Source organism: Nipponia nippon, unplaced genomic scaffold, assembly GCF_047370975.1.
Source record: "Nipponia nippon isolate SJK-2023a ecotype South Korea unplaced genomic scaffold, ASM4737097v1 scaffold_1, whole genome shotgun sequence".
Lineage (NCBI taxonomy): Eukaryota > Metazoa > Chordata > Aves > Pelecaniformes > Threskiornithidae > Nipponia > Nipponia nippon.
Window position 1 is genome coordinate 46,725,875 of NW_028262290.1, and position 14,584 is coordinate 46,740,458.

The following is a 14,584-nucleotide window of genomic DNA, read 5'->3' on the forward strand; positions in this document are numbered from 1 at the left end:
AGACAGCAAACATTAAATACTACACGCCCAAGTCCTGAGGAGGAGGGCTGCACCCCAAGCCCCGCGTGCTGCCTACCCCGTGGGCACCGCCATGCCCCGTGGTCAGAGGGACACGGACACCTGCATCCCATGCTGTTTGCTCGCAGGACAGATGTGGAGAAGCAAGACCACCCGGGATTTCTCTCCAGTGGTATTTTAGGCACTGTGGGCTCTGCAGCCGTGGCCCCCTGCTCGGTGACTTTGGTAGGGGCGCTGGATGTGCAGAGGCGGTGCTGTACCGCACACCGATGCTCAGGACTCCTCCACTTCCAGCCCGGCAGGGCTGCTCAGCTGCAAGGGACACCAGGCAGGGGGCCTGGGCGTCGCAGGGATGGCAGGGACTTTGCATCAGGAAAGATGAAGGAAACGCGATTGCCCATAAAAGGTTCCCATGCACGGTTGCAGCCCAGGCACAGCCCTTTTCCTCTCACCTCTGAATAGAAGCCTTTTTTTCCCCCTCTTTTCTTCAGTCAAAGCACTTTCTGCCAAATTGATTGGATTAATAACATTATAGTTTGGACAGGAACTTACACGTCTTAGTACTAAGTGTGTGAAATAATGCTACTCTCCTTTCCAAATCCTCCCGGAGTGGTTAGGAAAGCCAGACCTCTCTTGCGCAGTTGCATTATAAAATTGCTGAACAAACCTATTCTGCTGTAACGGGAAGGGACGCATTTTCTTCCCTACTGTAAGTAGGTCAATGAAAACATGATGTTGTGAGGATGAAACTGTTTTCCTCCGTCCTTGTCCCCCTAATGGCAGTTTCAAATCATTCCGATTTAATTATGTTTCTAGTGTTAGCTATAATAACACTGTAAGGTTATTAACAACTGATATATTGGTGGTCCTGAAGTCAGGGGTTTGTGCTTCCTTGCGGGCTTACTCTAGCCTCAGGTATACGCATGCAATTCCTACACAGGGCACGTCACTGCACAGTTAAGAAAAGCCTGCAAAGAAATCTGGATGTGAAATGCAACAATACATTATGAGGCACAAAATTTTAACTCTCAGCTCTGAGATTCACATTGAGCTTTTACAGCAGTGTGTTCTCTTTTTGAGGATGAAATTCTGACTATCATCTACTCTAAAGTAGCTGCACTGTGAAGAGTGAACTTTCTCTGAATTAATAATGGCATAAACAAAGCCAAAGTATTTTCAGTGGAACTATTCCAATTCATAGCACCTGGAGACTTCTCTGCATGGATTTCATCAGGAAGAATTAACTAGTAGCTGGAGAAACATTTAACTTGCAGTTATAGCTATCCGAATACTAAAGGCAAATTAAAGGCCATTGGCAATAAAAAATACATTTTGGGGGAGAACTGCCCCCCCAAAACAGAAAAGGGAAAATACACTAAAGAGAATATAGAATGCCTAAAGTCTTATCATATTAAATTTTAAAAAACAAAGTAGGTGTTGCTTTTTTACTGACTGCCTCTCTCCATTTCAGAACAGATGGTGTAAATTAGTTTTGTTGACATTATCTGAAAAAAGGAAAAAGTAATTAATTCACCTCACGTAATGCCTGTTGTAAACTCTCACTCACCCACACAAGCACTCCAAAGGCCCCCTTCTGCAAGCAAATGTTTGCCGTAGCAAAGGTTACACGCTCTTACAACCCACTCGTATCCTCGTCCCGAAAACAACAGGCCTGCCTGGGACAGTAAAGCGAAGCACATACAAGTGGACACCATCAGTGTGAAATTTTTACCCTATAAAAACCCATGACTTCAAAGGGGACTAGGATTTCATCCTAAGAATCCAATTACATGTTTCAAATTTAGGATGGACTGTCAAGTGCCAGCTGACAGAGTGATGTCCCCAAGTATTGCAGGACAACGATATCTGAGCTGAAATGCAAAGCCAGCTATTTATGCCTTAACCACTTACCTAAGGAACATTTCAAAATGAGGAAATTATATGATGATTAAGTGCCTCTGCATGTCAGCAAAACGCATCCCACTCCGCAGAGAGATATTTCCAACCAGAATTTAGCAAGCATGTCTTTCATTAAGACAATAATTCCATGTGCAGTATTACCACCAGTATCACTAGATCATAAGGATGGTAGAAAAGATATGTAATCCACCTCCTGCTGTGAGATAAAGTCAGATACACTTCACTCGTGTTTATGAAAGCCATTCCTAACACCTCCAGTGATGGAGGCTCCACAAGATCCACTGGCAGTGGATTTCAGGGATAACATTTTCCTAGGGTTTACCTCATTGTTTTTGCTTCACTTTAGACATATTTCTCTTTGCCTATGGCACAGAAAAGAGATTACTGGCCTCTTCTTCACAACAGCCTGTTCTGTCCTATCTATGCTTGAAAAACTGCCTGTCTCCTACCCGCTCCCCAGCAGGCTGCTCTTCTTTAGGCACAGAAAACATAAACCTTTCAGGTTTTTCCCCTGGGGCACATCCTCTGGATCTCTGGTCATTTTTACTGCCCTCCTCTCCACTTCCAAAGTAGCTGGGGTTTTGTTGAAGAGCAGTGCTCCAAACCAAACACAGGACTCCAGCTGAGCGCTCACCAGCATGGAGATTACTCCCTGCAGGCTGTACTCCCATATGCATCCCACTATCGTGCTTTTATTTTTTTGCTTTCTATCGTGCAACAGCTCAACATTGCCAATTCATGTCCAACTGGAGATCCACAGTAACCCCTATCCGTTCCTGAAGAGCTGCTGCCGCACCAGTTGTTCCCCAGCCTGTACTGGTATCAGGAGCTACCAGCATACAGCTCAGTGAACCCTCTGGAGCTACCCACCACCGCTGCTCGCCTCTGCGCCTGATGAGCCAAGCCTGCTCTTGCGGTGCTGCCTCACGAAAGGCATCGAGTTGTGTGTAGTTCTTAACGAGCGCACAGTGAAAAATACGGCAAATCCAGCAAGGACCGGGCCAATATTTGCATAACCTTCTCCTCTTTTTATTTGCCTGCTCTATCTGCCAGGGGCAGGCTGGAAAAACAATTAAGACTATTTCTTCCAAGGCTGAGATATCTAATTTTATTTCCTTGCTCTATATTGAGTCTGTCAGTATATGTAGTCATGGCTAATACAAGCCCAAGCAGTCATCTACGATGGTGTACAACAGAAAAAGGAAAGGACTAATGACCTGTGAAATAGGTATAGCCAGACCTGGCTGGTCTGAGGTTGCTTTCTGGCAAAGCTTGGTTTCTCTTGGACACAACACTGTGGATGACTTATTTAGTACTTTACATGCAGTTACAAAATCTGAGGCTTTGTGCACAAGGAATTTATTTCCATTTTCGGGAAAAGCGAGTGGTGTGAAAAATTATCAGTCTATCTACTTACTTCATGCCTTTTTCATTGAAAATACACAGTTTCAATGTGGGTGGATATTACAGAGTGTAACAGCAAAGATTAGGCCCATTTAGTCCAAATTACCACTGAGTTACGAGCAACTGTGTGTGACTCTCAGCAGACACCTATTCACCTTTCAGTGAAAACGCACCATCCTGCAAAGAGTTCGTCTAAGCCTGGAAACTATTTTTAAAAAAAGGGCTTTAAACTCTAGCACTTTTAGTTCTATTTAGGAATACATCACCAGATTTAGTGTAGATGAAGAACTTACATTTGCTTGGATTCTTTTCAACCATCAGATACCGAATTTATTTATTTAGCTGTATGGCTTCTAAAATTGTATTTACTATCTCCTTGACTCACATAATTGCTTCTTGCCATCATCATTTTAGCAACTTTCCTCTGCTTCCACCCACTTCCTACTATAAAACTTTCTTTCAGTTGCTCTTCTAAATTTTATGCTTGACCTGAAATTTTACATACCAGATATTAGAGTCAAGCTGAATGTATTATTTATACATTTTCAGCAATTTCCAAAGCTACAGTTATTGAAAAGAAATAGTTTTACCTGTGCTAAATAAAAATCCTTTATAAATCCTTCGCTGAGAAGCATCCATTCCTCCATGCTTTCACACAGAAACTTGAAGTCTGGCAGGCAGGTACAACTGTTCTCTTTCTGCCGCTATCAGCAAACAGCCATTGAACTTATTAACAAAAGGCGTATTTCATCCCCCTCCAAGGATGGTTCACAGGGAACTTTAGAGCTTATGAGCGCAAGCGATCGCTCTACCAGCTGAAGGTCTGAACCCTGCTGATGACTTCTGTTTCGAACTGACATGGGTCTATAGGAGACGTGCTCAGGGGGCTTCTTGCAAGCCACACGCAACTTCTCGTATTTGAAAATGTGTCTCCTCCAGAAATTTCCTCCCTAACCGAGACTCTGAGGAGATGGAGCAAGGACTTTTGCTGAATTACCACTTCTGGATATGCTGCCAGCACTTTACTTAGATGTAAAGTTAGTCATTCTGAAGTCAATTTATAGGAAAAAAGAATGATCTAAAACCAGGGAATGGATTATATTTCCATATCAAATGAATGATACAATAGCTCTCTTGATCCAATATAAATGAGTTGTGTACAAACAACAAGGGGGAGACAGAAACACACGATAGCCACACTATCATTGCTTTATAAATCTGGAAAGAATCAAAAGCATGTCCTGATCTTGTTCCAAGGACAATGTCACATTAAGAATGAACACAGACTGAAAAGGTAGTAATTACTAGAAAGCATATACTCTCATTAAACAGTATATTTAAAAAACGTAGCAGGAAAGGATAAGATCACTAACAAATTCTATCTGCAGCTGCTATTGTAATGAGCACTCAAGGACAACTTCACTCCAAGCATGTTCTTCTGGGCTTTGCCTGTGCTTACTTTTATTGTGTTTAAAAGAACTAGTCACTAGTTGTCAATAAATTGTTTTTAAAGCCTACTTGCTCACAAGACTTCTCTGTCTCTGCTTCATTTTTCTCTCTTTTTTTTTTTTTTGAGGTTCCACTGAGAGCAAATGTTCTTACAAATTTACAAGGAGGTATTTTATACCAGAGTAGTCTTATTCTTACAAAAGATATAAAAGAAAATAAGAATGCAGCACTTAGGTACCACTTTTCATTCCTTGATCTCAGAGCACTTCACAGAACTGGGCAAGTATTACTGTCACCGCTCTCAGGAAAGGCCACGCCAAGCCTCCTGCATGACTTGTCAAAGATCACAGGCACAGAAGCCGACTTCTTCCCTCCGTTGCCCTAGGGAAGGTTATGTTCAGCAAACAGCTACCACCATGCCAACAAATAAATCAATAAATGAAGTTTCATTATTTCCACTGCTTTCCTAGCTCTTCTTTATTACTCAGAGCATACTCCCCAGTGCAGCTTTTAGAGTCGAATGCAGCAAGAGGCCATACAATTGTTTCAGATACAGGAAAGATGCAGTAAAACTTGGCTTCCTGGAATACCCCCCTGCCAGGGAGGATGGTTTTCTCGAGACTATTAGGTATTAGGCATTCTCTCAAGTACCACAGCTGCAATTAGATGCATTTTTAAGCACCCTATTAGTGGGAAGTATCACTGTGTTTCCAGGTAAAGTCACTTCATACAGTAATAATTAGCTGCGGAAATACTTCGTTCCTTCGTACACCAGGAGCCATAATCAATGGTAAGTGCAGGAGGTCCGACGCTGCCCGGACGGGTGACTTCCCTGGATTTCCACTCATGGACTCAGAGGTGATAACAGGGCTGCACAGGACATCATCATTCCATTAGTTTTGGTTGTGGGTGTTTGGGGGGTTCTTTTTTCACAGAATTACAAAATTGCAGAATTGAGGCTTTCTACAGCGTGGTGCATTGTATAAGGCATTGCCTGTCACACTCTGCCAAAACAAATTAGCTCCTGTCGCTGGGAGCAGATTCATTAGGACCCAAAGGAAATTACACCACTGTGAGCCGCTTCTAGGCACTTTTGAGCTCACAGAACATGCCAGCATATTCTCAGGGAACCTTGGGGAAACGGTCCTTAAACTCTTTACCAAGTGGTTCCTGATGACACCCCTGTTTTATTATTTTTGGCAGAACAATAACTGCGAAAAGCTTGAAGATGAGGCTGAAAACAAAGATTTACAAAGGAAAAAAAGATCATGACAGAAAGAAAGAAAATGGGAACCATATATAATAACTGTAAAGTCTAGCAAGGAAGGATTTTAACACCCATATGTGTATCCCTGCCACTGGTTTCATCAGGTTTTACAAAGAAAGAAGCATAGGACTTATTAAAGGAAAAAATGTTGCAAACCCGTTTTCACCTCAGAAAGCATGATTCTTCTGAACTCCTGTGACAGAGTCACTTACAAGTTAATGGTAATGGACAGGGAGGAACCGTGATCTGCCTGCTCCGAGAGCAGACGTGTTACTAATCGTGACGAAGCAGGGCTCGTCCCTAAGTGACACTGAACAGCCAGCTCCTTGGAGCAGGAAAGCGCGGCACACGGTAGTGACGAACACCGTACCAGCATCGGAGTAGCACCTCAACCACTCACACAGTACCCAAAACCAGGAGGCACCAATGCTTCAGCTGGAGGCCTGCGCTCCCCTGGTCACTGATCTGTCCCCTGGCTGATCTCCCTGAAGAGCGGGGCCTCCATGATCTCTCCTCTCTCTGCAGTAGCAAGAGGCAGGGGCTGGGGGCTGGCACCTTTTCACCCTCCCATTGCCTCCGTCCCAGAAGCACTTCTCCGTCTCCCCCTGTGTGGGTTTAGCGGGGGTCCTGGGAAAGGGGAGGGAGGGAAGGGAAGGGCGCAGCGAGGCAAGAAGTCCAGGAGATCAAGGAGAAGAGGGTGTCACCGCCCCCAGCAACACCTTGTTACAAAAGCCTTTAAGAAAAAGATGTCTCCCTCTCTCTCCTCCCTCCCTCCCTGCTTCCCAACAAATCCCAGTCACCTGAGGAGCACAGGGGTAGTGGGGCGGAAGGGGACCGGGAGAGGAGAGGAGAGAGAGAGGTCCCAGCCCTGATAAAGCTACCACACCTTTACCCAAACGCCTCAGCAGTATTGCGCTGCTGTGTGGCACCATCATCCCTAAACACACGCCGTACCGTATTCACCCTAACTGTGCAAAATTCATCCTAACAGATGGCCAAGGATTTTCCATTTCAAAAAACATGCCAACATTACAATAATATATAAACTACATCAAATACAGCAACATTTTCTATGGGGAAATATCAGTTTATTGAAGATTTTCCATTTACTGCTAGGACAATTGGAAGACGTTATTTCAAGTGGATTAGGTACACCTGAATATATTTTTTAAAGTCAATCCTGTAGTCCTTAGCCTGGGAACTCCCTGTTCCTGGGTCAGATGCTCATTCACTTCCAGGAACAAGGTTTTTCAGGCAGCTTCACTTCCCAGAATACAAAGCAGGTTTCCTTCTGACAAAGCTCTCCAGTGCCTCTTGGACATTTAATTATGGGAGAAGGGTCTCAGATAAAGAAATGGGAACACCATGCTCCTGAACTATAACTTCTGAAAAGCAATACACTGTGGTAGGGAAATGCAATTTAATTTTGAACTGACTCAGGAATTTCCCATGGAACATTAATTCTATTTTCTGCTCACCTCTGAATGTCAGTCTATTTCTCTCTTTCAGTTTAGGAAGCTTATAAAAGGTACAGCGAACCTCTGCTTCCAAATCTGTGAATTCCTCCTCCCTCCTGCCTTTTGCCATAGAGGTGGGGAGGGTGCACGCCATCTGAAAACAGAAGCCTATTGTGCCAAGCCGTATCAGAGGCGATGCCTAGCCCGAGGAACTGCTATCTAGATACCTAACACAGAAAAGTAATAAAGGTATTTCCACCCCCTTCAGTTTTACAGGGTCTCTGAGAGCTCATATGACTTGCCCGAAGCTGCACAGGATCCTGTGCAAGAGCCAGAAACTAACCACAGCTTTACGAAGCCCCACTGGCAAGTTTTTATTCATCTTGACGCATTTTGTCTCAAAGTTCTTCCACTTCAATACCAAAACAAATATTACAGTGATACCTTAATGTAACTGTTAGCCCAGAAATTTAGCATGGGACTGAAGCGTTTAGCTAGTCCGAGCTAGTTAAAAGAACACCCAACTTGTATAAACTATAAGACGATATAGTCTGGCTTGGATGTCATTTCTCACCCGTGCAGTTGTTTTTTTCCCAGATTTGCCTTAAAGGTTCTACTTTTCCCTCTCCTCCATCCCCTAGATTTAACCACACAGAAAACACTTCACAGCAGATTTGCTCATCCAAATATACCCAGAAGCGTTGCAAAATTCGGGTAAGCTGATCAAGAGGGATGAACTCAATCAAATGAGAGAGAGATAATAAAACCTACCAGATGCATCATCTTTCCTTCAAACAGAGGAAACTTTTCTATTTTAGTTCCCCCAGTTCCACATATTTTGCAAGACACAGACTGACATTATGTGAGTCTCTTCGGCACTGATATCTATAACCAAAAATGTTAGGCGTTTCAGTTATCCACAGACAGCACCTACTTCCTACGGTTATTACGGGCAGTACTAACACGTCAGGAATTCTGAGTATGTTTGGGTGAACTGCCACCAAATCCAAAGTTAGGAGCTCTTCTACTACGAGTGTAAAACACACGTGCCCAGAATAAATGGTAAAAACGATGCTGGCACTTCGGCGATTCTCATATAAAGCACAGATTCAGATGAAACTCTCAGAATACAAGTTCTTGCTATATAACAAATATCCTATCTAACTTCCCACTCAGTTTCTGATATTTCAAAATCCTTTTGGTCATAGGAACAGCACAACTTCACCAGAAATATTTGAGAAAGAGCCTGAAAATACCATTGATCAATGAAGAGACGTATCTGCTAGATACTGAAATTACTTCTGGTAAGTTGTAGAAAGAACATGACAGCCCGAATCTGCTTTTTACTGACAAACTCGCTATTTAAGTGAGGACTATCAGGGGAATGTGCACGTTTTTTAATCACTGCCAGAAGGACTTTGTTCAGAGAACACAAAAGGATCAAAATGTCAAAAAAAACCCAATCAAAACCAAACGCCAAGTAAAAGCATTATTTGGGAAGAAGCAAACAGAAAGGTTAGATTTAATTAACCCTGTGTTATGATCAAATTCACACATGAAGAAATAGCAGGTAAGTGAAGCCATAGCCAAACAAGCATGCAAAAACATGGATTACATCCTCTCTAACATGGAAAACAACTTGCTTTTCAACTTCGTAATAATAAGCAGCATTTCAAACAGCATATCGCACTAACGAAGAGCAAAGGTATATAACAAAATCCAGCTGATAGGAAAACAGCACTCAAAACTGTAATGGTAAGATTATTAAAGCTCAAGACTCCCTAGGTACGCCAAAACAAGTAACCTTGTGAGTTAACACTTCACTGAGGAATAAAGTTCAAGTAATCCGTATGGGGAAAACGGGGGGGGGGGGGGGGGGATAAATCGCTGGGGGAAAGCACTACGTGAATATCTGTATCTGCCTCATCCCACAGGAACTGCTGAGTGCTCTGAAAGCTGAGGCAAAGCCCCGAGGAACCACCCTGGCAAATGTATGCAAAGGCAAGCTGCCTACTTACCCTATGGTCTGCACCATGATCTCTTTGGCCACCTTAGTAATTCCAAAGAATCCAGGATGATGTTGTTTTTTAGGGAATATTAGAGTCGTTAGAGGAGGCAGAGGCAAGCTGACAAGCAGAGCTTTGGGAGAAGCCAGGCGGAGAGGGATGAATTTAAACCCTGGCTCGAGATGCTGTGTATTCTGCGTCTATCTTTAACTTGTAAATGATTTGGTTTCACATTCCTCTGAAGTCCTGCTGGCAGATGCCTTTGCGGAGCTTTACCAATCGCAGGCACCCGGGCCCCCTCCCCTCCTCCCTCCCTCCCTCCCTCCCTCTCTCTCCCCCAACCCTGCCACTCCACCCCCACCTCCCCCATCCCCACCTCTCCGCCACACACACACACACACAGAGACACACACACACACAGAGACACACACACACACAGAGACACACACACACACACAGACACACACACACGACGTTGGCAGGCAGGATTTCACCGACTTCCAACCGCGGCCGCCCGCAGCAGGGAGGCCGCCAGCGCCGCCCCGCCCGCCCGCGGCACCGCCGGAGCCGCCGCCGGGCACCCGCGGCTGCGCGCCGCCTTCCCGGGAGCCCGCCGCTCCCCGCCGCCGCCGGGACCTTCCCGGGAGCCCGCCGGCAGCCGGGACCTTCCCGGGAGCCCGCCGCTCCCCCCCGGCAGCGGGACCTTCCCGGGAGCCCGCCGCTCCCCCACGGCAGCGGGACCTTCCCGGGAGCCCGCCGGAGCCGCCGGCAGCGGGACCTTCCCGGGAGCCCGCCGCTCCCCCCCGGCAGCCGGCACCTTCCCGGGAGCCCGCCGCTCCCCCCCGGCAGCCCTTGCAAGCAGCTCGACCCGGTGCCTTGGCACAGCTGCCGTGGCTCGGCCGGCTTCTGTTCGGTGCTGCGGTACCCGAGGTGATGGCTGGCGCCCCATTCGCGAAGCCTCTGGGTTGGAATCCTGGAGTCACCGACTGAACCGCGCTCGTCAGAGAAGGCGCAGAAAAATCGCATCCTCAGGAGGAGGATGGCAAGAAAGCCCTTTCTGCAGGGGCCTCCAAACGCAACCAGCCTGAGGGGCGTGAGGGCTGGGGGGAGGAAGGTCCAAAGACCCATTTCACCCTCTGTCACATCAGGCTTCCACAGAGACTCATACTGGGGTGTTGACAGCGCTTCTGCCTGTGCAGAGAGCTTTACTGAGGAATGGCGTATAAAAAAAAAAAAATTAAAAAGATTTTACCAGATCTTAAACACAAGGCTTCTAAACATCTACTCTTAGTAAATTTGTGGCTCCTTCCAATAACAATGCGTTGCAATGTTGTTCAGAAGTCAGACTCTGAAATAACTAGACTACTGATAAATGGCAGAGATTGAAGTGGGGAAAAAAGTCCTTCTATATAACCCGGAAAGTCAGTACCCCTACCAGAGACTTCAGGAGTCATGAGGGTTGACACAAACCCCTGGCTCTTAATATCAGCCTTTTGAAGCAGCACGTTTTTCATTTGTAAATGCACATTCAGTTGAATGCTGCTTGCCATCAGGGCTGCCTTAGCTCCGACATGGGTGGGAACGGAACAAGCCACAAGACTCTGTGTAAAACATATGAATTATTGAACACTTTCGGTTGAAACTGGAAAATATCAATTGACAGTCACACCAATTCAAACGGAATAACGTGGTAAACGTCTCTGGTCTGCAGTCTTTGGCCTTTGTCTGAGCTGCTGCCAACAGGGGTTTGTACCCAGGGATGCGGCCAAGCAAGCAGCGAGCGCAGGTCAGGGTGGGGGGGCAAGGTCAAGCCGTGCCCAGAAGCACTTAGCTAAAAACATGGTTTATAAACACGTTGCCAATGCCCTATTCGATAAGGCATTAAGACTTTTCAGAGCAGTGGTGTTGAGAGGTTGGACTGATCTAGTAGTAAAAGTTTTCATGTGTTTACTTCAGGCTAACGAAGGAAACGGCTCAAAATTGGAAAGACCTAAAGGGGGGTAAAAGAATCATCCAAAGGGCTGAACCTTAGTGCGCATGAAGCAAACCTGCACTTCATCTCCTGCCAGCTACTCTTCATGATGCTGTTTGATAACATATATGTAAATACATATGTTTGATAACATAAATATAACATTATTATATAAAGTTCGATAAAACAGTAGCTCCACAGCCATTTTCATGATCAGTCCCACAGGCAGGAAGGCAAGAGCTCCTCTTAACCTGGAGTCAGCTTGGGTTCACGGGCCTGGAAAAGTTGCCAGCAACATACAAATAGTAAAGAATAAACTAGCTGACGACTCCTGAAAAATCAAAATATTTATTTTGAATCACTAACCTTTGTTACTGTTAGCAAAGCCAGGCCTCAGTATGTTTAATGCCTGCCTTGCAGAGCACTTTAAAAGCTCCAGCAAGAGAAAAACATGCCATGGACGTCCTGGCAGAGAGGGAAGAAGTCGCTTCACTTCTCCTTTGCCTCAGGTCCTAAAACTCTGTATTGCTGCTACAAGGGTTCAGGGAGGGGGTCTGTTATTCAGGTTTAGGAGCTGCAGTGAATTGCAGGCAGGCTGCCTGGCACCGCTTTCCCCTGGAGTCACCTCCACCGCTGCAGGCTTACAGATCTCTTGGAGTCGAGAAAGTCACTGAGCCACAGTGTCTCCCATTCCAATGGAGCGACCTCCTACAAAGCAAGGAGAATATCATACTTCAAATCAGTTTTTTTTCAATTGTAGGATGCCAGACTGGAAGGGCAGATAATCACTAGAAGCAGAGACCAAGTGTTAACATTAGGTCTTAAAAAGCGCAGTGCTTCAGATGCTCAGAGAGACACAAGACCGAGAACAAAGAAAGGTCACGCTTTTGTGGCTGAGGGCTCTTTTTTAATTAGGGCAACAAGGAAGGAAGAAAGAAGCTCCCCATGGAAGAAGGTGTGATGGACAAATGTGGTGATTCAGAAGTGAAGTCATGAACAGGAAGGATTAAGACGGAGCTGTTTCTAGGACTCCAATGTACCTCTAGAGAGTGCTTAAGTGTGGGGAAAAACAAAGGCAGGGAAATCCACAGAAGCACTTCCACACTTTTATCTGAACTTGTGTATTTCCCTTACTAAATATGGGAAAAAAGAGATTGGGTTTTGGATCCTCTAAAAGAACACTTAAAAGAGTTTGCTTCCCATGTCTCTTAAGAGGTTATTTATAAACTTAAGAGTATGTGGGGGTGGAGCTCTGGGAAATGGGATGCTGGAAATTACTGGGAAACTTTGGATGTCAAAACGGGCAGCATGATCCCATTCCCATGAATGGGACAGTCAGAGGTCATATGTCCAAAACCTGTATCACATAAGCCAAAAGAGAAGAGAGATGTCCAGTTCCCTCAGATGAAGAGATGTGCTGTAATACCAGTGTCTAACGTGCAATGCCAAGCATACAGCTGGGAGAGATTTGCCAAAGCTTTCTCCCTCAGCAGGGTCTGTTGCTTAAAACCATCACCAAATGTAATAGGTCAGGGACCTCTGTGGCATTAGCTTTGAGACACCTGAATATATATCAATAGCAAGTTCTAGTGGAGGAGCGGGAGCTGGTGCGGGAGCTGGCGTGGGAGCAGAGGAGGGAGTGGCAGGGAGGGGAGAGTAATTTGGTACCAGTGACAAGTGTCAATATGTGACATGTTTGGAGCCACGTGACTTCCTACCCATTCCCAATTTAGCCTAAGAGACATGGTCTGTCCCTTCACGTTTAGCTATTTTTAAAGCACATAGAATTTGCTCTTTGTCTTGTCTGTCAGTGTCTTGAATTGATTTGTCTTGGCAGTCTAAAGATTTGGGCTTACTGGGACAAGCAACGTCTTCTACCCTACGGGCTCAGTCCTTCAAGGTCTTACTCAGAGTACTCCCTGCTCTTAGGAATGATCTCCTTAACCTCTGCAGATGACTGCGGCACAGGTTTGTTTGAGAGTAAGAGCTTGGAGTAGGAACTACCATTGCCTTGACAGGAACGCCGTGCCCGCCTGTCACAGTATTTCGTATTACTCAGTCTACACACCTGTCACCCCCCCCCCCAGCCTACCTCCAGCCTTGGCTACTCCGCTATGTGGTTACACCGTGAGCCCTCTCCAATATGGTCCCACAGACAGGGTTTGGCCAAGCTTTGACCCATGAGTTGCTCCTCTCCCACTTACCACTCGTTTACTGGAAGAGATGGGAAACAGCTATTGAAGCTGGTGGGGACAGGGAGTCTCAGTAGCACCCGCCAGCACCCACTGCTGTGATGTCCCCACGACACAGCCTCCGGCACGGCGGGGTACCTTTGCTCTGGAAGGCAACCCAGGGGACCGAGATGGGCTCACGTGGGGCAAAACACTGCCCTGGCCCCCCAGCGCCAAGTCTGACTGCTCCAAAGAAATTTATTCCAACACCCTCTTCACCGAGTCTAATCATCCTGCTGTTTTTGGCAGGCTCACTGGATAATGGGAGGAAGCTCAGTCACTAAAAATGTTCAGATGGGTTAGCTCCACTATTTGCAAAATGTATGCAAATTGCCTGAATTCTTGGTAAGCATTAATAAAGTAAATGGGGAATGCACTTGGTACATACTCTGCGAGTAGTTTTGCAGCAACAGATGATTTTCTGTGCTGGCTTTTCTGGCTTTATTTTCTATGTTTCTGTGATTCAATCTATGTGGGAAGAAGGGAGAATGTCCATGGTATACATCTAAGCTTCAGAAACACATTGTATTTTCAGTCAATCCATTTCACTGAATAAAGAAAAAAATCCATGATTTACTTTTAAACATTTCTTTCCTTTTTCCTACCAAGACAGGTAAACCTAATCCCAGACAGTGCTGAGCCCTGGAAAAGTCCTTCCTGGCCTGATGGTGCTCATGGATAAATCAAAAGGCTGTATCATCCCTTATTGGCCCTGTACCTGAAAACGCTGAACTTGAAAGGTTTGAAGTGACAGCTATAGTTCATTAAAGTTGCTTGGTGAGCAGTGCATCTAATGAAGATTGTTTTCCTAAGGCTTTATGATTCTTTGTTATTTATTGCTCCCAATGACAGCAATCCCC

At 45.5% G+C, this 14,584-nt stretch overlaps 1 protein-coding gene across 6 annotated transcripts in view; it reads right to left on the reverse strand.

Moving 5' to 3' along the window:
• Window positions 1-14,584, reverse strand: part of DTNA (dystrobrevin alpha) — a 232,177-nt gene that overhangs the window by 176,320 nt on the left and 41,273 nt on the right. For 2 of the 6 annotated variants that reach the window (XM_087753972.1, XM_087753947.1), the window contains exon 1: window positions 9,534-9,714. The exons of 3 other annotated variants lie outside the window; for them this stretch is intronic. Coding sequence is in view for 1 of the 3 variants with exons in the window: in XM_087753931.1 (XP_087610057.1) it covers window positions 9,534-9,550 (17 nt within the window). In the remaining 2 variants the exon portion in view is untranslated. Of the gene's footprint in view, window positions 1-9,533; window positions 9,722-14,584 lie in introns of those variants that run through there. One more of the 6 variants, XM_087753931.1, reaches the window with a different exon arrangement.